The 25,579-nt window shown below is 38.4% G+C and overlaps 2 protein-coding genes across 3 annotated transcripts in view; both read right to left on the reverse strand.

Annotated features, from left to right (window-relative positions):
- ITGA1 (integrin subunit alpha 1) overlaps positions 1 to 25,579 on the reverse strand; it is a 173,441-nt gene that overhangs the window by 41,641 nt on the left and 106,221 nt on the right. For both annotated transcript variants that reach the window (XM_033421156.2, XM_033421157.2), the window contains exons 10-14: positions 22,928 to 23,001; positions 22,081 to 22,225; positions 7,330 to 7,472; positions 3,234 to 3,377; positions 1,800 to 2,057 (exon numbers count right to left, since the gene is read on the reverse strand). In XM_033421156.2, coding sequence (XP_033277047.2) covers positions 1,800 to 2,057; positions 3,234 to 3,377; positions 7,330 to 7,472; positions 22,081 to 22,225; positions 22,928 to 23,001 — 764 coding nt within the window. The remainder of the gene's footprint in view (positions 1 to 1,799; positions 2,058 to 3,233; positions 3,378 to 7,329; positions 7,473 to 22,080; positions 22,226 to 22,927; positions 23,002 to 25,579) is intronic.
- LOC101278046 (heat shock cognate 71 kDa protein) lies at positions 7,936 to 10,179 on the reverse strand. Its single transcript, XM_004265936.4, has one exon. The coding sequence runs from the start codon at positions 10,101 to 10,103 to the stop codon at positions 8,163 to 8,165; it is 1,941 nt and encodes a 646-aa protein (XP_004265984.2). The 5' UTR covers positions 10,104 to 10,179; the 3' UTR covers positions 7,936 to 8,162.

Below are 25,579 nucleotides of genomic sequence, written 5' to 3' on the forward strand. Positions count from 1 at the left end.
CCCCACTGTTGCTGGAGGACTTGATTCAGTTTGATTCTGGACCATTCCATACACAAGCAGCACCTCTAGTTACCATGGAAATGAATGAGCACATCCTCACCTATTCTTGGGAAAGCATTTTGCCAATAATTAAACAAACTCAACTCTAATATTCTTTATTGTTTTTGTTGCTTAAAGCTGCACCTTGATTTACCACCATTTTACAAAATTAATTCCTTATGGCAATCTAGTCTACTTACTAATGATTTAAAAATCCTTCTTTTTCTACTGCAAATGCCACTCCCTTAAATGTGAGGGATTGAAACTGAATGAATAAAGGGGTAGAACACAAGAAACTCCTTCCTTCAGTTCCTGATTCCATCATGCCCCCATAGTTAATACAGCCTATTTCCAGTTACAAAAAACCATGAAGATTTTTAACAGAAGCAAATCACTTATTAAATGGATAGCAGTGTCATTATGGAAATATGCCCTTTATTTTGTTGTTTCACTATTAAGGTCATTATGACTTTATGAAAAATTAAGCACAACTTCGCAAGACATGAATATATTTTGAGAATTCTATTGACAACAGAACCGAAGAACAATCAACTGTAAAGAGAAATAATTGATGTTCTGATTTTCTTTTCATGTTATGTAAGCTAGAAAAGTAGTGAATTCTATTTTGTTTACAAGTAGCTGTTCAATGCCTAATTAACTATGGTTACGTAAAAACAGACAACTACATTAGAAGAATTCCTTCAAACTCTTTTACTTTTATAATGCATGAAACACTTCTGTAAATGGACATTTTTCTCATGTAGGAAAAAGTTACATTTGTGTATTAGAGCCATTAACTGACAATAAATTTAAAACAAGAACAAAAGAAATCCTCTGCAGGTTAAGTTTAATTATTCAGATTTTTTTTTCTAAGAGGGATTACTTGGGAGAAAATTATAAACCTTCAGAAGCCCAAATTTATTTGATGAAAATATACCAATTTAATTCATAAATATAAACTTAATGTGATTTTATTATAAAAACATGGGTATTGAATATAAAAACAATTTCATCTCCTTTATTGGCTAAATCATGTAATTATTGTTCTCTTACTCAGAAAGTGGTATCCTCTGATTATGATGAGGCACACTGTAGATGTTAAATAGCATTGTTAAAAAGCGTTTTTTCGTTTTGCTTTTTTTTTTTTTTTTTTTTTGTGGTACATGGGCCTCTCACTGTTGTGGCCTCTCCCTTTGTGGAGCACAGGCTCTGGATGCGCAGCCTCAGCGGCCATGGCTCATGGGCCCAGCAGCTCCGTGTCATGTGGGATCTTCCCGCACCGGGGCACAAACCCGTGTCCCCTGCATCGGCAGGCGGACTCTCAACCACTGCGCCACCAGGGAAGCCCCTGTTTTGCTTTTTTTACCATTTCAAAAGATCAGGTCATGGAGACAAGGCAAATAACAACAGAAAAAAAAAAAAAAACTAGATAAAAGAATAAAATTACAAGTAATTCTTCTATAAAGAAAACTTAGAATTAGAAATCTAGTTTCCCAAGAGACAGAGGAAAAAAATTAAATAACTCATGAAGCAAGACATTGGTATTGAACCCACTTATCACTTAAGGGCAAGAATCACAGAATCAGAAATATATGTGTAATATAATAAACCAATGTTATCTCAATGAATAGTAAAGCTAAAAAAACCCATATATTGCCACTGATTGTATGACAATACACCACTGTTGTATTGCAGTAACATCCACTCCTGCTACACTAAATTATAATTAAATAAAAGAATCTGTAGATTTAACTTCTTACTTGTGCATACTCTTCCCTTATAGTCTTGCCACTTCCATGATAAATGTACACAGCTCCCCCATGATCATCTTCCAGGGGTGCTCCTATCACGATGTCATTAAATCCATCAAGATTGAGGTCTTTCACAGCAGAAATAGCTGTTCCAAAACGAGCCCCACATGGTTCATTTTTGTTTTCCTTTGTGCATGAATTGTGCTTCAGAGATGAACAGCAAGTCTGCTTCATGGGTTCCAGGCTCATTTGATATTCAAACCTTGTCTGGAAGAAAGATAAACAGGATACTTATGGATTTCTGTCATTACTACAGCAGAGCGAAGTTTCTAAGTACATACTAAATCAGCGCTACTAAAAACCATTTGTACCTCAATGGTAAAGTTTGTAAAATTTCTTAAAAAGTGTGTCTATCTGAGAGCAAAGTTAGAGATTTCAAAGAACAGACTGTAGCAGTGTGGGAAAGATGATATACTGAGGACTTTAATGGATTCTCCTTTTAATGTAATCAAGTGAGTACGTAACTCACAGCAGCTTTTTAAAGCTGAAGAGCTGAATTTTAAAATCCTCAATTCGTGTCACTATCCTTTCTTCACCCATTATTGCGCTTTTTGGAAAAGTCTCTCTCTATTCTCCCCTATAAAGGATGGCAAGCGCTAGCAATGATGAACAGGAACAGATTTTCTTGGGAAAAAAGGGAAAAACAGCACAGGGGCAAAAAAATGTTGACAGGAGGAATCAAAAAGATGATAGGAAGAAAGATATGTAATTTGTGATTTAAAATAATTAATATGGGAAAGACTCTAATAATTTAACAAGCTAAATAGATACATCCCAACTTTGCTGTAAACATCAAAAAATTCTTCTAATGAAGAAATCAAGAATTATTTCGCTTAGCAAATGATGTCTAAAGTTAGGATCAGAAAAACAAAATCTCACTGTAGCAGAGTGAAGTATTCCAAAGACCATAGCAGTTTGCTCAAAGTCTTTGGTGTCACTGCCTTAAAAGTCACTGCTTCTCCACAGTCTCTCCCCCTTCCCCCTTTACACACACACACACACACACATGCACACACGTGCATGCGCGCACACACACACACATAGAGCTTGAACTGTTAATGTGACCCACCTCTAGACCAGAGCTCATGAATGGTTGCCTGTGAATTTAGCAATTTAGTGAGATTTATTTATCTTTATTCTATACACTCTTTAAAAAGTTCACATTTACAAGCAGAAAATATCTAACAGTTTGAACTACTTTATCAGAATTCTAAATGTTCGTTTAGAGACTGAGGAGTTAGTGAGGTAGGCTGGCCCTGAAAGCTTCTTTGCTCCTTTTGCCGAAGCAAGTGAAAAATTAGAACAACATTATTAATTGAAATTTTAAGAAAGAAAGATTCTCCCAGATTTCGACCAAAGTTATCAGGTTACGGTTACCATTACCTGATTCAGAGCATAGATGTACACTTTTCCTTGTTCTTCCTTCTCTGTTCCCATGAACATAGGAGCCCCGACTAGAAGAATGTCAGTATTAGAATCTTTATCAATGTCAACTGTCGTCAAAACACTTCCAAAGTAGGAACCGATCTAGGACACAAGACAAAACAGAACAAAACAGTCTGATGAACATCAGAACTTCTCAAGGAAACTAAAAACCTGCATTTCTCTTACTTATACCAATTGAGAAGAGTGTTTGGGAGTCAGATGACAAAGGAAATGAAATATAGAAACCGATGCTACCTGAGAGCTCTTTATTTGCTCTTGCATGAAGCTAATGAATATTAGGTCCATCCTGGGGGATGAGCAGTTGTCATAGATTCTGTAACTTGAGAATAAGAGAAAGGATTTCCTCTGTATTTCACCCTAACTTCTCTTCTCCACAACTCAGAAAAGATCAGTAATAATACAACAATTTTTTAAGGAAATAAATGAAATAAACAATAGAAGGCATTCCTGAATGGCTTCAGTATATGTTTAAATACACCATGAGGAACTGAATTATCTCGGAACACTGGGGTAACATATTTCACCTTAGAGTCTTAGAAGACTGTCTACTCAACAAAATCGCTAAGTCTTGTCCCAGCAGCTATGAGAGATAGAGAAATATAAAAGGATTGCTGGGGGACCATCCTCTAGCAGGACTGTATTTTCTCTTTAATGATAGGGATGAATTTTAGGGAAATCCAGGGTACTTGTGCTTCATCATCCAAGTGCAATAACTTTCTCAAATGTTGACCTGTGTCTGATATTCAATGTGCTGTATAATTTTATCCTTGAAATTTCCTGTCGTCTTCCATGACTTTACTTTTGCTCTTCTGATTCTGCCACTGTATCACAGACCATTCTTTCTTTCCATTTTGCTGGCTCCTTTCTCTCCTTCCATTCCCTAGATTTTGGCCTCCCCTGAGTTCAGACCTGCAACCATTCCCTTCTTTTAGATGACCAATTCTCCCCTACCAATTCCCACTATCTCAAATGGCAAATGCACTCCATCTTCCTTCTCAAGACTCCCAGTTCTACATTTCTACAGATTGCCAGACAGCTGCTAGACACTGATTTTTTGAATGTCCTTTTCTCACAGGCTTATGAAAGGTTTAAAAGGTCTTTGCTTTTAGGTTGAATTAATTACAAATGTTAAATAAAATGTTGTAAGATCTGGCAATATTGGGTCTTCATTCCCACATGGCAATAGCCGTCTGAAGCTGAGCAGGGGCTAAGTCCGTGGATGGTTCACAAGCTGCCCAGCCCATGGCTCCCACTTTCTATTGTCTTCTGTCTAGCAGCTTTTTTATTTGTTTACCTCCTTGCCACCTGCAACCATTTGGATTTGTGCTCAATGTTACAGAAAACATGTCTAAAACCAAATACCATTTAAAAAATATCTAAACTGCTTGAGTTGCTGACATTCTTTTTTTTTCTGAATTTTATTTCATTTATTTTTTTGTACAGCAGGTTCATATTAGTCATCCATTTTATACACATCAGTGTATACATGTAAATCCCAATCGCCCAATCCAGCACACCACCCCCCCCCCACCTCTGCTTTCCCCCCTTGGTGCCCATACGTTTGTTCTCTACATCTGTGTCTCCATTTCTGCCCTGAAAACTGGTTCATCTGTACCATTTTTCTAGGTTTCACATATATGCGTTAATATATTTGTTTTTCTCTTTCTGACTTACTTCACTCTGTATGACAGTCTCTAGACCCATCCATGTCTCTACAAATAACCCAATTTTGTTCCTCATTATGGCTGAGTAATATTCCATTGTATATATGTACCACATCTTCTTTATCCATTCGTCTGTCGATGGGCATTTGGGTTGCTTCCATGACATGGCTATTATAAATAGTGCTGCAATGAACATTGGGGTGCATGTGTCTTTTTGAATTATGGTTTTCTCTGGGTACATGCCCAGTAGTGGGATTGCTGGGTCATATGGTAATTCTATTTTTAGTTTTTTAAGGAATCTCCATAGTGTTCTCCATAGTGGCTGTATCAATTTACATTCTCACCAGCAGTGCAAGAGGGTTCCCTTTTCTCCACACCCTCTCCAGCATTTGTTGTTTGTAGATTTTCTGATGATGCCCATTCTAACTGGTGTGAGGTGATACCTCATTGTAGTTTTGATTTGCATTTCTCTAATAATTAGTGATGTTGAGCAGCTTTTCATGTGCTTCTCGGCCATCTGTATGTCTTCTTTGGAGAAATGTCTGTTTAGGTCTTCTGCCCATTTTTGATTAGGTTGTTTGTTTTTTAATGTTGAGCTGCATGCTTCTGTATTTTGGAGATTAATCCTTTGTCCGTTGATTCGTTTGCAAATATTTTCTCCCATTCTGAGGGTTGTCTTTTCATCTTGATTGTAGTTTCCTGTGCTTTGCAAAAGCTTTTAAGTTTCATTAGGTCCCATTTGTTTATTTTTGTTTTTATGAGTTGCTGACATTCTAATCATGGTGCCCTTTCTCCCAGACTCCCAGGCTTGAAAGTCAAATCACTCATGATTTACATTATTCGTGATACTCTCCTCAAGCGTTCATAAGCAATTTTTTTCACAAAATTTTACACTTCCTGTCTTAGAGACAATCAATAGAGTGATAATGGGCTAAGATGCCATCCAAATGGTTTCTTTTACAATCTTGTCAATTCTTCCTTATTTCTGTCTGCCATATCCCTTCCTTTTCTATTTTTATTGTTGATCTATCATTTCAGGTTCTTCTCGCCTCATCCTTCAGCTCCAACAAAAGCCTTGTTTTTTATTGTTTATGCATTTTCTGATTATAAATGTTGTCAAAGGGCTAATAACACCCCCTCAGCTGGTAAAAGAGAATCTGACCTTTGGCTTATTCTAACTCTGTCCCCCTGGAAATATGATCATCATATTCAGCTATAACACTTAGCAACATTGAGTGTGGTAAAAAAAACCTCTGATTGGAACACTGCATTTAGGCTGGGTGGAACTATAAACATCCGATGGAGATAACATATTTTGGGCTTCCTAGATTGCAGTGACTCTTCTAACTGCATGCCTTTAGCAGGACCCAGGGAAGCTATGTCTATGGTGCTGTTATAAAAGATGTTGGCTCCTGTAGGGCTTTAAAGCCAGGGCAGCTCCTGCACCTGCTTTAAGTGTCTGTCTCTTGGCACCTCAGCTGTGCTGCTGTGCTGGGCTGCTTCCAGGGCTCCTACAGGGGAGGGAGGCCGGTGCTGCCCTGCCCTTCTGAGTAGTTTGTGTGAGTGTGTGTCGGGGGGGTAGTCTAGTGAGTTGGAATGTTTAGTGAAGCCCAAGAACGCCCCCATCCTATGAGGAATGTAGAATAAAATCTCATTCTAGAATACCTGGAAAATGCAGAAAACTATGAAGAAAGGAATAAAAATTACCCAAATTATCACCATTTAATAATAACCAACAACAGCACAGATGTTTCTTTCAGTTTAAAAAAGACTTATATATACTTATGTTTGCATATTGCATATATAATTTCTTAAACGACTTTTAATATTCAATATTATCTAATGAGAATTCTCTGACTTTACACATTACAAATTATTTCCCATCACCTCCAGGGGAAAATCCAAACTCCTTAGTCTACCATTCAAAACCTCACACAGTTGGGCCCCACTGGCTCTTTCACTGTGCTTTCTACCTATCTACATTCTGTCTTTCTTCTAGACTAGCCCACATTTTATCTCTTATTAAGACTTTCTGTACCATCCTAGCTTAAAAGAATCTATGTTCTGAATTTACTGTCTGTGGCCCTGGCACTTTCATGCTTATTAATGTTTTAGATTTCTTTGTTTGTACATCTGTATCTACATCATTATCTACACATCCTACACCTACCTCCATCCAGCTGAAATATTACTGACGCCAAAGACACAGACACTTTAGATTCCTCCAAGGAACTTAACACGGGGCCCTGTTCACAGTGCATGTTGAATATGGGGGTACTGTTTTTTAAAAAGTTTAGGACAACAGACAGTTCAATTTACATAGATACAGTGTGAATGGATTAATTGAAAACAACGATTTTGAAGTTTACCTGTTCTCCATGGAGTGTCTGGAGAATCCTGATGTCTCCATCCTCCATCCTGTAGATGACCACCTGGCCTGTATGATTGTACCGTGGCTGTCCAGCAATGTAGAGCACATCTCCAGAAACAGTGGCGGAGTTTACTGTGTAACCTAATGAAAGACAGACGCTGGATATACTCACTGGCCCCTTGGAGTTTGCATGGAATAAGTTAAGATCCATTTTAAACGGTTGGGAGAATCATTGTTATATGTTTATATGGACTTCTCTTTTTTTGAAAATAAATATATATACTTTAATGCAGGAAAGTTTGTTTAGGTAGAAGCGTTTAGTGTGCTCCCTAATTATCTACCACAACTGCTTCATTCTGAGAAGGTATTTTTCCCCAAACCTCAGTTTTTCATTGTTTAAAAGCACAAATGATATAACATTGACAGGAAAAGAAAACACACACACACACACAAAACTCTCACAATCTCAATTTACCCCTTTGAAATAACTCAACTGTATTTCATTTGGATGCCATAGAAATCCATAACTTTATACAGTTGTAATCATAGTAAATGTAAACGTTTTCTGTATTGCTGCCTAGGTTTTTTTTTTTTTTTTTTTTTTTGCCAATTTTAAATACAGTTTTATTTAAGACATTGCATTTTCCACTTACAATACAGTGCTTGTAAAGTGCAATGTTATTTGCTTTCCCTGTGCACACGTTCCATGTTCAAGTATCAAGAATGCCCAGTTTACTACAGCAGCTCAACTTTAAAACTGCCATGGAATTTGCTACAAATTTAGGTCCTTCAATGTTGTGTGGAACAATGCTAAACCTATGCTAAGCTGGCTTAATCAACCTCTTCAATGGTGGGCCCAGAGGAGGCACCACCAGACGGAGGAGCTCCACCACCAGGGAAGCCCCCGGGCATTCCTCCTGGCATGCCTCCTGCGCTCTGGTACAGCTTGGTAATGATGGGGTTGCAGACTTTTTCCAGCTCCTTCTGCTGATGTTCAAATTCTTCCTTCTCTGCAGTCTGGTTCTTATCAAGCCAGTTGATTATTTCATTACACTTATCAAGAATCTTCTGTTTGTCCTCATCATTAATCTTGCCTTGAAGTTTCTCATCCTCAACAGTAGCTTTCATGTTGAAAGCATAGGATTCAAGAGAATTCTTTGAAGACACCTTATCCCGCTGCTTCTCATCTTCAGCTTTATACTTCTCTGCTTCCTGAACCATGCGTTCAATGTCTTCCTTGCTCAAACGGCCCTTGTCATTAGTGATGGTAATCTTGTTCTCTTTTCCTGTGCTCTTATCCACAGCAGAGACATTGAGGATGCCATTGGCATCAATATCAAAAGTGACTTCAATCTGAGGAACACCACGGGGAGCAGGAGGTATGCCTGTGAGTTCAAACTTGCCAAGCAGGTTGTTATCCTTGGTCATGGCACGCTCACCTTCATAAACCTGAATGAGTACACCGGGCTGGTTGTCCGAGTAGGTTGTGAAGGTCTGCGTCTGCTTGGTGGGAATGGTGGTGTTGCGCTTGATGAGGACAGTCATGACTCCACCAGCAGTTTCAATTCCAAGGGAAAGAGGAGTGACATCCAACAGCAGCAAGTCTTGAACATTTTCAGATTTGTCTCCAGATAAAATGGCTGCCTGGACAGCTGCACCATAAGCAACAGCCTCATCAGGGTTGATGCTCTTATTCAGTTCTTTCCCGTTGAAAAAGTCTTGTAGAAGTTTCTGAATCTTGGGGATGCGGGTTGAACCACCCACCAGGACAATATCATGGATCTGAGACTTGTCTAGCTTGGCATCCCGAAGGGCTTTCTCCACAGGGTCTAGTGTGCCACGGAACAAGTCAGCATTCAGTTCTTCAAATCGGGCACGGGTAATTGAGGTATAGAAGTCGATTCCTTCATAGAGGGAATCAATCTCAATACTGGCCTGGGTGCTGGAAGAGAGAGTGCGCTTAGCACGCTCACAAGCAGTACGAAGGCGACGGACAGCCCTCTTGTTCTCACTGATGTCCTTCTTGTGCTTGCGCTTGAATTCTGCAATAAAATGGTTGACCATCCGGTTGTCAAAGTCTTCTCCACCTAAGTGGGTATCTCCAGCTGTAGATTTGACCTCAAAGATTCCATCCTCAATAGTGAGGATTGACACATCAAAAGTGCCACCACCTAAATCAAAGATCAGCACATTTCTTTCTGCTCCAACCTTTTTGTCTAAGCCATAGGCAATAGCAGCAGCAGTTGGCTCATTGATAATTCTAAGTACATTGAGCCCAGCAATAGTTCCAGCATCTTTGGTAGCCTGACGCTGAGAATCATTAAAGTAAGCGGGTACTGTGACAACAGCATTGGTAACAGTCTTCCCAAGATAGGCTTCTGCTATTTCCTTCATCTTTGTCAAAACCATGGATGACACCTCCTCTGGATAAAAACTTTTTGTCTCTCCCTTGTATTCTACTTGAACCTTAGGCCTGCCTGCATCATTCACCACCATGAAAGGCCAATGCTTCATATCAGACTGGACAACAGCATCATCAAATCTTCGTCCAATGAGGCGTTTGGCATCAAAAACCGTGTTGGTGGGATTCATCGCAACTTGGTTCTTTGCAGCATCACCGATCAATCGTTCGGTATCAGTAAAGGCAACATAGCTTGGGGTAGTTCGGTTCCCCTGATCATTGGCAATTATTTCCACCTTTCCGTGCTGGAAGACACCCACACAAGAATAGGTGGTGCCAAGATCAATGCCAACTGCAGGTCCCTTAGACATGGTTGCTGGAGCGCAGGCCCGGGTCCACTGGAGGACAATACAGCAACCTACAGAGCTGCCGCCGCGTTCAACGAGAGAGCTCTGTATTGCTGCCTAGGTTTTTAATTGTAATTTTAAATGGTTGAAGCTTCCTTCTCAGTTAAGGTATAAATGCCTTGTGTTTATACCATAGGACCATTCCCTGTTGGAATGGTGGAATTTAGGTGGTTTTTAAAATTTTTTGGCATTACACTTAAGCCTGCAAAGACATCTTTGAGTATTTAATTTTTTTCTTTCTTTTGGATTTTTTTGATGACAAATTTCAAGGAATAGATTACTGGAGCAAATTTTTAATGGTTCTTATAATATCTGACAAATTGTTTCCAGAATATTTGTACTAATTCATTCCATGAACAGCCACTGGAGAGAGTAGTTTAACCAAATTCTTACAAACATTAGGTACATTACTATTATTTAAAATTGTGGATGCTCTAATAAATGTTAAACAATATCACCTTGCTGTGATTTAAATTTTCATTTGTTTGATTAAAAGTAAGCTTGAACAGTTTTTCACAATTATTCCTCTTTTTAATTGGGCCTTCATGACCTTTAAAATTTTAAACTGTGTCTTTAAAGCAGATTATTATTAATTTTTGAGTGAAGAATTAGATTTATTCTTTGTATCTCTAGAGAACAGAGCTAAATCAATAGGTAAAAATTACCACGTGGAGATTTCAACTCTACAGAAGGAAGAAATGTTCTAATAACCAGAACTGTCCATCATTGGAGTAGAAGGCAGATTATTTTTCCAAATGCCACAGAATAGCATTTTTTACTGAGAAAAAGATTATATTGATAACTTACTTACCAAGTATTTTACCATAAGATAATAGTTCCACTTTCTTCCAAAACTTTAAAAGAGGAACAGAAGTTTTGTACTGAAATATGTTTATTCTTTTTTTTTTTTTATAATATGTTTATTCTTACAAGTCCTAAAGGAACACAATTCCTCAGCCATATTCCCCTTCATGAATATTTTTCTCACATTTTCATTTCTTCAACTTAGAGCTTTTAAAAAAATTTACTATACATAATAGAGACTGTAAAATATTCTTTTTCTAATGTGTAATGTGTTATATTTTTATGTTACTAACCACAGTATTGCTTAAAAAATAAAAACTTTACGGTCATGTTTATACATAAATAAAATGGAAAAGAAGACTGCAAAACAAAGGTTGTTGTATTTCATGCAGCTCTATTAGAAATATTAAGAAGAGAGTGGGGTGAGTGGGGTGAGAGTACAAAGTGATTTTTTTTTTGCAATTTTCAGAGCTATGAATGCAAACTGATAAAAGAACCTTTAAAAAATAAGTTGAAAATTATGTCTGAGGCTTGGAGTTGTGTGATTATCTACTTGACTTTGATGATGCACAATTGATTACTAAACCGTTAGCTGAAATCTTCACAGTGACAATAACAACCAGTCAGGTAGTCCTGGTTGAAGCTCAGGCACCTAAAGACAATAAAGAGAAAGTGAGAACAAGGGCCCAGTAAAGTCTAGTCGTAATAGAAGGATAATCATTATAAAGATTTAAAAGCTTAATATCACTTTCTGAAAAGGAAAGGCACACGATTGAAGAGAAAGGAAAATTGATGGCATGGTTCTGTGTGTAGATTTATAAAGAGTAAATCCTGTCAGCTCTCACGATTCACTTCTTGGGAAAAGTGCTAGGATCTGGTGAGGTAAGGGGAAACAGGTAGGATCTGACTTGATGTCATGAATTGACCTCACATCTTCACTTTTCCTCGTGAATCAGTCTAGCGTGATTAGAAATCAGCAAACTGTGGGTGGGGGAGGTAGGGAACAGGATCTCGACAGTATTCTCACCAGCAAACCCACTTGCCGAGTGCATGTTGGCAAAAGGCAGTTACTGGGCTATAGAAAGACAGGTGGATGATTCCATCCTGAGGGAGGTTGCACAGCTTCAGTTCCTGCTTCTTTCTGATTATTATTGGTTACTATGGGATTTTTTTTTTTTTTTTTTTTTTTTTGCGGTACGCGGGCCTCTCACTGTTGTGGCCTCCCCCGTTGCGGAGCACAGGCTCCGGACGCGCAGGCTCAGCGGCCATGGCCCACGGGCCCAGCCGCTCCACGGCACGTGGGATCTTCCCGGACCGGGGCACGAACCTGTGTCCCCTGCATCGGCAGGCGGACTCTCAACAACTGCGCCACCAGGGAAGCCCACTATGGGATTTTTTAATAAACTGTCTACCTCTCACTTTTCTTCTTCAGTAAGAATTTCCATAGTCTAACAACTTTCAATCCACATGGATTGGGAGAACACATTCAAACTCTTCTTAATGTGTAACCTATACAAGGAAACATTTTGAAAGCTTAATTTTAGATTTAGAATAATATTTGGGGGAAAAAAAGCTATTTTTCTCCCCTGACCTCTTTCTGAGTGCTTTTCTATTTTGGAAGAAATCTTACATATAATAGACTTTATGTTGGCAAAATGTCTAAAGCACCAACCTGTGACTAAGATAATGAAAGTATTTCTGAAACAAACCAAAAAAACACATCATCTGAGCAGACTGTAGACAACATACCCCCAAATTTCCTTTTCTGGGCAGACAGGAGTCATGTATTATAAATACTGTGGTCAGAAATGAAGGTTGTCTTAACTTTTTTTGCTTACAGCAGTATCTTTCAGTCTTGAATTCTCTAAGTCTGCTCTAAGCAAATCATTAACCCAAGGTTTTTGAGAATAATAGATTTAGAGTTCTTTAAGTTTATTTGTTTTTAAGGAATTCAATGATAATCACTCAGAATACCAAAATTACTATAGTATTATTTATAAAATAACATTATTATTTAATATATTATTAAATATCGTGTTAAAGTGTGTGAACTTCCTTAGAGAAGTGACAATGTCACTCACATCTTTGTGGACTTCAATGTCTTTGTGGGCAATGTCTTTAAAGTTGTAACTATTCAATACTAATTAGTAGTAGTATTAATGTCAGCTACTCTTAGTAGGTATATAATACACCTGTATTAGTTTTCTATTGCTGTTGTAACAAATTACCATAAACTTGATGGTAACACATCACAAATATATTATCTTTTAAAGTTAGAAATCAGACCTAGGTCTCCCTGGGCTAAAATCACGGTGTTGGCAGGGCTGGGTTCCTTCTGGATGCTGTAGAGGAGAATCCATTTCCTTGCCCACTGTGGCTTCTAGAGACCACCCACATTCCTTAGCTGTGGCCCCCCTTCTCCATCTTAAAAGCCAATATTGCATATCTCTGACCATTTTTCTATAGTTCTATCATCCCCTGTCCACATCCAGGAAAGCTTCTCTGATTTTAAAAACCCATGTGATGAGATTGGGCCCAGCCAGGTATCTCAGGATAATCTCCTCATGTCAAGATCTTTAACTTAATCACATCTGCAATGTCCCTTTTGCCATATAAGATCTGGATCTTGGGATTAGGACATGGACATCTTTAGGGCATTGTTCTGCCTATCATAATACTAATAATAAGAGGAATGTTTTCTATACAATATTACATAATATACAACAATAGACAATACCTATTGAAGGTCAGCTGTCTGTCAAGCACAACACTAAGCACCTTACAGGTATTATTTAATCTCATTTTCATAACAACCCAAATTTTATATATATTTTTAAATAAATAAGCAAATTGAGGCTTTGAGGAATAAGGCAATTTGTCTAAAGTCAGGGGCAGAGTCAGAAAACAAACTCAAGATTCTATGATCTAAGAGTATCTCTGTACTGTCTGACTGTATACACAGTGCCATAACCACTTCAAGTCACTTCAAGTGTGATGGGATCAGCAGCTTTATAATTTTTATTTTTATGGGTTCATGATGTTCCATTAAGTGGATTTACTATTTACCACTTACTTAACTATTCCCTTATTTTTGAACATTAAGGATATGCCATTTACCTCAATAAAATACTATGAAAACAACTGTTCCCTTGGCATTCTTAAGTAATTGGATTTTTTCTTTAGGTTAGATCCTCAGAAATGAAATTTCGAGGTCAAGGTGGTGTAAACATTTTTATGGCTCTGGATACACACTGTCAAACGACTTTCCTAAATAGTTATATTACTTTATATGCCACTGTTACATATGAGGACAAATGTTCTCAGATTCTTCTATCTAGGATGGAAAGAAACCTCAGGTTAAACTGGTTCTTGATTTCAAGGTATTTCACATAGAACAGTCTCATAGAATCTTAGAACATGAAGAACCTTTAGAAATTATCTAACCTGAGATTGGTTCAAGATGGAGGAGTAGAAGGACATGCTCTAACTCCCTCTTACAAGTGCACCGGAATCACATCTAACTGCTGAACAATCATTGACAGGAAGACGCTGGAACTCACCAAAAAAGATACCCCACATCCAAAGACAAAGGAGAAGCCACAATGAGATGGTGGGAGGGGTGCAATCACAATAAAATCAAATCCCATAACTGCTGGGTGGGTGATTCACAAAGTGGAGATCATATACCACAGAAGTCCACCTATTGGAGTGAAGGCTTTGAGCCCCATGTCAGGCTTCCCAATTCGGGGGTCCAGCAATGGGAGGAGGAATTCCTAGAGAATCAGACTTTGAAGGCTAGCAGGATTTGACTGCAGGACTTCGACAGGACTGGGGAAAACAGAGACTCCACTCTTGGAGGGCACACACAAAGAAGTGTGCGTATCGGGACCCAGGGGAAGAAGCAGTAACCCCATAGGAGACTGAACCAGACCTACCTGCTAGTGTTGGAGGGTCTCCTGCAGAGGCGGGGGGTGGCTGTGGCTCACCGTGGGGACAAGGACACTGGCAGCAAAAGTTCTGGGAAGTACTCCTTGGTGTGAGCCCTTCCAGAGTCCACCATCAGCCCCACCAAAGAGCCCTGGTAGGCTCAAGTGTTGGGTCACATCAGGCCAAACAACCAACAGGGAGGGAACCCAGCCTCACCCATCAGCAGACAAGCAGAGTAAAGTTTTATTGAGCTCTGCCCATGAGTGCAACAGCCAGCTCTACCCACCACCAGTCCCTCCCATCCGGAAACTTGCACAAGCCTCTTAGATAGCCTCATCCACCAGAGGGCACACAGCAGAAGCAAGAAGAACTACAATCCTGCAGCCTGTGGGAAAAAAAACATATTCACAGAAAGACAGACAAGATGAAAAGGCAGAGGGCTATGTACCAAATGAAGGAACAAGGTAAAACCCCAGAAAAACAACTAAATGCAGTGGAGATAGGCAACCCTCCAGAAAAAGAATTCAGATTAACGATAGTGAAGATAATCCAGGACCTCAGAAAAAGAATGGAGGCAAAGATCAAGAAGACTCAAGAAATGGTTAACAAGGACCTAGAAGAATTAAAGAACAAAAAAACAGAGATGAACAATACAATAACTGAAATGAAAAATACACTAGAAGGAATCAATAGCAGAATAACTAAGGCAGAAGAACGGATAAGTGACCTGGAAGACAGAATGGTGGAATTCACTGCTGTGGAACAGAATAAAGAAAAAAGAATGAAAAGAAATGAAGACAGCCTAAGAGACTACTGGGAAAACATTAGATGCAACAACATTTACATCATAGGGGTCTCAGAAGGAGAAGAGGGAGAGAAAGGACCCGAGAAAATATTTCAAGAGAATATAGTTGAAAACTTCCCTAACGTGGGAAAGGGAATAGCCACCCAAGTCCAGGAAGGGCAGAGAGTCCCAGGAAGGATAAACTCAAGGAGAAACACGCCGAGACACATAGTAATCAAGTTGGCAAAAATTAAAGACAAAGAAAAATTATTGAAAGCAACAGGGAAAAATGACAATTAACATACAAGGGAACTCCCATAAGGTTAACAGCTGATTTCTCAGGAGAAACTCTAGAAGCCAGAAGGGAGTGGCATGACATATTTAAAGTGATGAAAGGGAAGAACCTACAACCAATATTACTCTACCCAGCAAGGATCTCATTCAGATTCGATGGAGAAATCAAAAGCTTTGCAGACAAGCAAAAGCTAAGAGAATTCAGTACCACCAAAGCAGCTCTACAGCAAATGCTAAAGGAACTTCTCTAAGTGGGAAACACAAGAGAAGAAAAGGATCTACAAAAACAAACCCATAACAACTAAGAAAATACATATTGATAATTACTTTCAACGTAAATGGGTTAAATGCTCCAAACAAAAAACACAGGCTCGCTGAATGGATACAAAAACAAGACCCATATATATGCTGTCTATAAGAGACTTACGTCAGACCTAGGGACACATACAGATTGAAAGTGAGGAGATGGAGAAAGATATTCCATGCAAATGGAAATCAAAAGGAAGCTGGAGTAGCAATACTCGTATCAGATAAAATAGACTTTAAAATAAAGAATGTTACAAGAGACAAGGAAGGACACTACATAATGATCAAGGGATCAATCCAAGAATAAGATAGAACAATTATAAATATATATGCATCCAACATAGGAGCACCTCAATACATAAGGCAACTGTTAACAGCTATAAAAGAGGAAATCGACAGTAACAAAATAATAGTGGGGGACTTTAACACCTCACTTACACCAATGGACAGATCATCCAAAATGAAAATAAATAAGGAAACAGAAGCTTTAAATGACACAATAGACCAGATAGATTTAACTGATAATTATAGGACATTCCATCCAAAAGCAGCAGATCACACTTTCTTCTCAAGTGCGTACAGAACATTCTCCAGGGTAGATCATATCTTGGGTCACAAATTAAGCCTCAGTAAATTTAAGAAAATTGAAATCATATCAAGAATCTTTTCTGACCACAATGCTATGAGATTAGAAATCAATTACAGGGAAAAAATACATAAAAAACACAACCACATGGAGGCTAAACAATACGTTACTAAATAACCAAGAGATCACTGAAGAAATCAAAGAGGAAATCAGAAAATACCTAGAGACAAATGACAATGAAAACACGATGATCCAAAACCTATGAGATGCAGCAAAAGCAGTTCTAAGAGGGAAGTTTATAGCAATACAAGCCTACCTCAAGAAACAAGAAAAATCTCAAATAAACACTGTAACCTTACACCTAAAGGAACTAGAGAAAGAAGTAAAAACAAAACCCAAAGTTAGTAGAAGGAAAGAAAGCATAAAGATCAGAGCAGAAATAAATGAAATAGAAACAAAGAAAACAAGAGCAAAGATCAATAAAACTAAAAGCTGGTTCTTTGAGAAGATAAACAAAATTGATAAACCATTAGCCAGACACATCAAGAAAAAGAGGGAGAGGACTCAAATCAATGAAATTAGAAATGAAAAGAAGAAGTTACAACAGACACCACAGAAATAAAGCATCCTAAGAGACTACTACAAGCAACTCTATGCCAATAAAATGGACAACCTGGAAGAAATGGACAAATTCTTAGAAAGCTATAACCTTCCAAGACTGAACCAGGAAGAAATAGAAAATATGAACACACCAATCACAAGTAATGAAACTGAAACTGTGATTAAAAATCTTCCAACAAACAAAAGTCCAGGACCAGATGGCTTCACAGGTGAATTCTATCAAACATTTAGAGAAGAGCTAACAGCCATCCTTCTCAAACTCTTCCAAGAAATTGCAGAGGAAGGAACACTTCCAAACTCATTCTATGAGGCCACCATCACCCTGATACCAAAACCAGACAAAGATACTATAAAAAAAGAAAATTACAGGCCAATATCACTGATGAATATAGATGCAAAAATCCTCAACAAGATACTAGTAAATGGAATCCAACAACACATTAAAAGGATCATACAACATGATCAAGTCGGATTTATCCCAGGGATGCAAGGATTCTTCAATATATGGAAATCAATCAATGTGACACACCATATTAACAAATTGAAGAAGAAAAACCATATGATCATCTCAATAAATGCAGAAAAAGCTTTTGACAAAATTCAACACCCATTTATGATAAAAACTCTCCAGAAAGTAGGCATAGAGGGAACCTACCTCAACATAATAAAGGCCATATATGACAAACCTAGAGCTAACATCATTCTCAATGGTGAAAAACTGCAAGCATTTCCTCTAAGATCAGGAACAAGACAAGGATGTCCACTCTCACCACTATTATTCAACATAGTTTTGGAAGTCCTAGCCACAACAATCAGAGAAGAAAAAGAAATAAAAGGAATACAAACTGGAAAAGAAGAAGTAAAACTGTCACTATTTGCAGATGACATGATAGTATACATAGAGAATGCTAAAGATGCCACCAGAAAACTATGAGAGCTAATCAATGAATTTGGTACAGTTGCAGGATACAAAATTAATGCACAGAAATCTCTTGCATTCCTATACACTAATGATGAAAAATCTGGAAGAGAAATTAAGAAAACACTTCCACTTACCATCGCAACAAGAAGAATAAAATACCTAGGAACAAACCTACCTAGGGAGGCAAAAGACTTGTATGCAGAAAACTATAAGACACTGATGAAAGAAATTAAAGATAATACAAACAGATGGAGAGATATACCATGTTCTTGGATTGGAAGAATCAATATTGTGAAAATGACTCTACTACCCAAAGCAATCTACAGATTCAATGCAATCCCCATCAAATTACCAATGGCAGTTTTTACAGAACTAGAACAAAAAACCTTAAAATTTGTGTGGAGATACAAAAGACCCCGAATAGCCAAAGCAGTCTTGAGGGGAAAAAACAGAGCTGGAGGAATCAGACTCCCAGACTTCAGACTATACTACAAAGCTACAGTAATCAAGACAATATACTACTGGCACAAAAACAGAAATATAGATAAATGGAACAGAATACAAAGCCCAGAGATAAGCCCATGCACCTATGGTCAACTAATCTATGACAAAGGAGGCAAGGATATACAATAGATAAAAGACAGTGTCTTCAATAAGTGGTGCTGGGAAAACTGGACAGCTACATGTAAAAGAATGAAATTAGAACACTCTCTAACACCATATACAAAAATAAACTCAAAATGGATTAGAGGCCTAAATGTAACACTGGACACTATAAAACTCTTAGAGGAAAACATAGGAAGAACACTCTTTGACATAAATCACAGCAAGATTTGTTTTGATCCACCTCTTAGAGTAATGGAAAGAAAAGCAAAAAAAAAAAAAAAAAAAAAAAAAAATGGGACCTAATGAAACTTAAAAGCTTTTGCAAAGCAAAGGAAACTACAATCAAGATGAAAAGACAACCCTCAGAATGGGAGAAAATATTTGCAAACGAATCAACGGACAAAGGATTAATCTCAAAAATATATAAACAGCTTATGCAGCTCAATATTAAAAAAACAAACAACCCAATCCAAAAACGGGCAGGAGACCTAAATAGACATTTCTCCAAAGAAGACATACAGATGGCCAAGAAGCACATGAAAAGCTGCTCAACATCACTAATTATTAGAGAAATGCAAATCAAAACTACAATGAGGTATCACCTCACACCAGTTAGAATGGGCATCATCAGAAAATCTACAAACAACAAATGCTAGAGAGGGTGTGGAGAAAAGGGAACCCTCTTGCACTGTTGCTGAGAATGTAAATTGATACAGCCACTATGGAGAACACTATGGAGGTCCCTTAAAAACTAAAAATAGAATTACCATATGACCCAGCAATCCCACTACTGGGCATGTACCCAGAGAAAACCACAATTCAAAAAGACACATGCACCCCAATGTTCATTGCAGCACTATTTATAATAGCCATGTCATGGAAGCAACCTAAATGCCCATCGACAGACGAATGGATAAAGAAGATGTGGTATATATATACAATGGAATATTACTCCGCCATAATAAGGAACAAAATTGGGTTATTTGTAGAGACATGGATGGATCTAGAGACTGTCATACAGAGTGAAGTAAGTCAGAAAGAGAAAAACAAATATCGTATATTAACGCATATATGTGAAACCTAGAAAAATGGTACAGATGAACTGGTTTGCAGGGCAGAAATGGAGACACAGATGTAGAGAACAAATGTATGGACACCAATGGGGGAAAGTGGCTGGCGGGGGAGGGGGGTGGTGTGATGAATTGGGATATTGGGACTGACATATATACACTAATATGTATAAAATGGATAACTAATAAGAACCTGCTGTATAAAAAAATAAAAAAATAAAAATTAAAAAAAGAAATTATCCAACCTAACCTCCTTTCCTCTTTTTTAGGCATCCTATGTCACAGCTCATGTCATACTGACAGGATTTGGTTGGTTCTGTTATTGTCTCTTATCCAGAAAGGTAAGCTTCATCAATACAGGGATAAATATCCCTTATTTATCTTGTTATCCTCAAGTTATAACTGAATGTTTGGCACACTGCAGGTACTCATTATTTATAAGTGCTTCCTTGATCAACCCAGAATCAGGCATTTTAGCATGGCGAAATGAACACTGGAATAAGAATCAAAAAACTTAGATTCTACTTTCAGATTTGCCACAGTTAGCTGTGACATAATCTTTCTATTCCTCAATTTCTTAATTTGGCAAATTAGATGTGTACCATTCGCTTTCTAAGATCTCTTTTAATTGTAAAACTCAATATGAATTTTAATTCCAACCCCTTTATTTTATATCACAATCCTCCAAATATTTAAAAGACATGCAGTGTATACTTTGTTTTCTAACCACCAGTTTTTTCAGGTTTGGTGGGGAGAGGGATGTGTAGATGGGGATTGTTTTTAGATCTGTATCCTTCAGATAGTTTTTTACTGGCAATTCTAGTTTGGCATTTTCTTTTGTAATGTGTGATGCTTAGGACAATGCTTAGAATACTTTAGCTGTTCTCCGACTAGGGCAGAATGAAATAGGACTTTTATGAGAAATAGACTAGACTTCCATCAGTGCAGTTTAACATGTCTTATGGGGGTTTAGCACTCCCATTATACCTGCTGCTTACCACTATATTTTTAATTATCGAAACTGCTTAGACTCTTTATTCTTCTTAAATCCTGTTGCCTCTACAGTTTTAATACGTGCCCTTGAATAAGATGTATGGCTGTGCCAGTAAAGACCTGCCACCTTCCTATAAAATAGAAAGAAACTGGGATAGAGAGAGAAAAAGACTTCCAGGACATAAAGATCCCAGACAGGACTGCTAACATGCTAAAATATGAACACAGCACGTATTTGTTTTCTTTACCACTGTATCCCCAGCACCAAGAACAATGCCTGGGGCAAGAGAGATGCTCCCAAAATATTTGTTGAGTGAAGAGAGAGAGCTGAGAAACCACACCTTGAGGGTCCTTTCCATCCTAGTCCCTCCCAAGTGTTTACTGAGCTCGACCAGTGACAGAAGAGTCCCCAGCTATCCCCCAGGCAGCTCCCAGCCCGACACAGATTCAGAATAAAGTGACACCAGGCACACACCTCCTCATTCTAGGCAAGTCTTTGGAAAATCATTACATTACTGGGTTTCACTTCACTATGTATCTGATTGTGAACAGAGGTATTAAAGAAGTCATATGACAAAACAAGTTAAAAGTTTACTTTCCAAAATTAGGACCCATAGAGAGAAACTAATGGTAGAGGATATTTAAGAGAATATGGGAGTCTGATCTTCAGGATAGGCCGAGTCAAGTTTTCTTTTTCTACCTTTGTTTCCTGTCCACTGGGTCTGAAGCACTTCTTGACATTAACACGAATACCAGACACAGAGAGACCTCAAAAAATGTGCATTTCAGCCCAAATCACTTCCCGTGTAGGCAGCCCTTCTGAGAAAGGCTCCTCCACGTTCTGTTATTTTTGCTAAGGCTACTCAGAGACCATCATGGGTCTCTAACATCTAAAATATCTAACTCTTAGACGTGATCTCTCTTACAAAATACGCCTATATAAATATAAGCAAATAATACTAAAAATAAAAAACACAAAAATTAAAAAAAAAAAAACAAATTTTCTCTCAATTACATACAAACTTTACCTAAATAAGAAGCAAGAGGTTCATTCTTTTTGGTAGACTCAACATTAAAGGTCGTGTTTTGGGGAATTAGGATTTGATTAGCCTTCTGCATGACGACTGTTCCATTCCAGTCATAGGCTCCTACTGCTCCAAGCATGACCCAGTCCTTATATCCAAATAGAGAAAACAAAGATATTTAACAAAAAGTAGTAAGAGCAAACACTTACATAGCATTTACAATATGTTAAGTACTGTTCGAAGTGCTTTACATATATTACATCATAAAATCGTCACAATAATCCATTGGGCTAGATGCCATTATTACCACTTCTTTTACAGAAGAAACTGAGGCAGAATAAGTGAATTTCCCTAGGTCATACAGTACAATTACACACTGAAATGTCAATATTCTTGTGCAGGGACCACGGTACCATTTCTTCCATCAGCTACAAAGGATATATTTTCTAATCTTGCCTTTCTGCTTTATGACTGCTAAGAAGCCTGGGTCTTGAACATGGAATTCTAGCAAGACCCTTGAATACCTTGACACCAAGAAAAAGATACATTCCGTATCTTTAGCAAATATGTTAAATATTTTATTTAGCTAGATGTATAATTATAGAAGGCAGACATCAAACTGTCTGATTCACAATTATTAGCACAATGTAGTAAGCTGTGTATGATAACATGCTTTCCTAATAAGAAGCCTGTGAAATGCTGTTTCCTATTTGGATTAGAAACAACATGGTCTGAATAACTGCTCATGCCATGAGCTGCAAGTTGCACCTGTAATGCTGATGTCTGGATGTTGGCTTTGGGAAAGGAAACCTCAAAAAAAAAAAAGTTTTCTACCAAGTGGTCAATGTACCTGTGAATAATGAGCACTGAAGCCGGTCTGAGACATTTCCATCTCAAAAGAAGCTGCCGACTGGTCAGCTGTAGCTGTAACAGAGGAAAATTGCCTTTAGCACACTGCTGATTTGCAGAAGACAGAGATCTAGTACAGTCTGTGGTCTTGACCAACCAGAACTTCTAGCATCTTTAGGGCATTTTCAGCCACACATTTCTCAAACTCAAAATTCCTAGGTAGGGCTGGGTGGAGGACGGAGAGGGTTAGCAGAAGGGCTGTGTCTCACATTCCTGTTAGTTTCCCCATCCTGGCTGGAGGAGTTGAATTCATCCTTCTGTTCTTATACTCTAGCACTCTTACAGATCCTACGGAGCTTTGGATCAACGTGGCTGAAAGCTCTGTGTCTCACCCTCATGCCCTGGGAATCCTCCTGAGATTAGGCTAAACTTACCTGATATGTCACAGGGATAATAACATTTGATTCACATATTTAAAGAGGTTTCTTTTTTTTTTTTTTTTTTTTGCGGTACGCGGGCCTCTCACTGTTGTGGCCTCTCCCTTTGCGGAGCACAGGCTCCAGACGCGCAGGCCCAGTGGCCATGGCTCACGGGCCCAGCCGCTCCACGGCATGTGGGATCCTCCCGAACCTGGGCACGAACCCTCATTCCCTGCATCTGCAGGCGGACTCTCAACCACTGCGCCACCAGGGAAGCCCTAAAGAGGTTTCTTGATTCTACCAGCCTCACTTGCATTTCCTGCCCTATATCAATCTCAGAATTCCATTGTGTGATAAAGGGTTTAGGGATTCTTGGGTTGGTATTTGCTCTGATTTCTGGCTGTGGGTGTCACTCACAGATCAGGAAGGGACTTTCTGACAGGGCTCCAGGCCACATGCCGTGCAATCACACTTTTTTTTTTAAAGATCCTGTGCCCATTTTGAAGCTCTTTACTGAAACACAGAAATAATCCAGAGCATTCTATGGGAGTGCGCTGCTCTCAGAATATTGACCAAGCCAAAGCCACAGCCTCCTAAGGGGATTAAGGGAATGTTGATTAATTTGCTTTCAGGAGGGAGTTACTGATTTATTTGGCCTTGCTGATAAGTTAAAAATAGCCCATCATTTTTTAAAAGTCAAACTACTCTTTCACTGAGGCATGAGAACAATCAAATTTGTGAAACCAAACTTATTTACTAGTTATTTACCTGCATAAATTTGTTAACAAATACATCAGTAATTGCCTTTTTATAGGACTAGATTAAATGGGGAAATCAATCAAGAATTCAACTATATCATTTTAATCTCAATACAAATTGCCCTCTAATTTAAATGACTGAGATGCACTTTTACTTTAATTTGAACCTTTATTTTAGGCCCACAATGGTGTAAGGTGCTTTCTCATTTATCTTTGCAAGATCAATTATAAGAATGCAGTAGTGGAGACCTACATAGTTCCAGCACCTTCCCCTGCCGCTGTTCTGAGGACAGAGAGAACTGAGAACAGAGAGAAGGAAGCTCTGTGAAATTCTGCCTGCTGAATTGGCATCTTGGCAAAGCACAGTGTACATGCCGGAACTTCTTAATGTCAGCTCCTCCCTGGACTTGTTCATGGGTGTTGTGATATCTACTCTGACCACTGTGCAGCTTCTGGTTAGGAATTTCAGCATTTTTCCCAGTGCTTGATGGGAACGGGAGACAGTAGTTTCCTGATTTTATGGGCAAATGGCTGGTACGCTCACCTCACTAGGTGGCACTGTCCTTCAGCAAGCATGGTTTTCACAATTGCTGCTAGTTGTCATCTAAAGATAAATGTTGATAGGAAATGGAGATTTCCAAAGTAACAAGGAAATGAAGCCCTTTTGGATCTCATTGTGAAAAAAGTCATAAATAGGCTAGTAAAAACACTGCTTTTGGTTAGCCCTGAAAGTGCAGCAATGAAGATATGGGAGACATTTTTAATCTGTGGAGTTCCTCATAAAATGATTTTGTTTTTAAATATGGAGACATTTCTTGGGTATGTAGGTACTTCAATGTATAACCTTTAACTCATGGTGTCGTTAGGTTAGAATGAATCTGAAAATGTCATTTAAGGCAAATTGATCCCTCCTCCACCTGATAGCTGTTACAGGATTCATTTCTACAAGTCTTAGGTTATATTTATTTGCTTACTTAAGATGAGATTTAGAAATGAAATAGAGACACAGATGTAAGCAACAAATGTATGGACACCAAGGGGAGACTGAGAAGGTGCTTGTAAATTTCTATGTTTAAGATGAAAAACAACAGTCCTCAGTGTGTCCTGTCCTCACAAGGACAAAGTCAATAGGATTCAGACAGAGCAGAAGAGCAGAACCGTCTGGTGGTTTCTCATCCTAGGTTGAGAAAAAAAGCCATGTTCTCTGAGTCTCCAGATTATCAGAGAATGTGAAGGAAGAGGCTTTTTCAGTTTGCCTGGCATAACAATTCTGAAGATTTCTTTTCTTTGTAAGGGAAGATCTAGTTCCAAAGTACATTGTTCCTTGACATTGTCTACCTAAGGCACAGGAGGGAATGCCATGACTCATTATCCCCAATGGCCAGCTGCCGTTGAAAAATCGAAGAAAAAATTTACAAAGAGGTAACATGACTCAGACAAATACAGTGAACCAATGTTTCACTGCCATGGGTCTTG

Source organism: Orcinus orca, chromosome 3, assembly GCF_937001465.1.
Source record: "Orcinus orca chromosome 3, mOrcOrc1.1, whole genome shotgun sequence".
Taxonomy (NCBI): domain Eukaryota; kingdom Metazoa; phylum Chordata; class Mammalia; order Artiodactyla; family Delphinidae; genus Orcinus; species Orcinus orca.

What these genes read in the sequence shown, in the direction of transcription:
- LOC101278046 (XM_004265936.4), bottom strand. Translation starts at nt 10,103, where the DNA reads ATGTCTAAGGGACCTGCAGTTGGCATTGATCTTGGCACCACCTATTCT.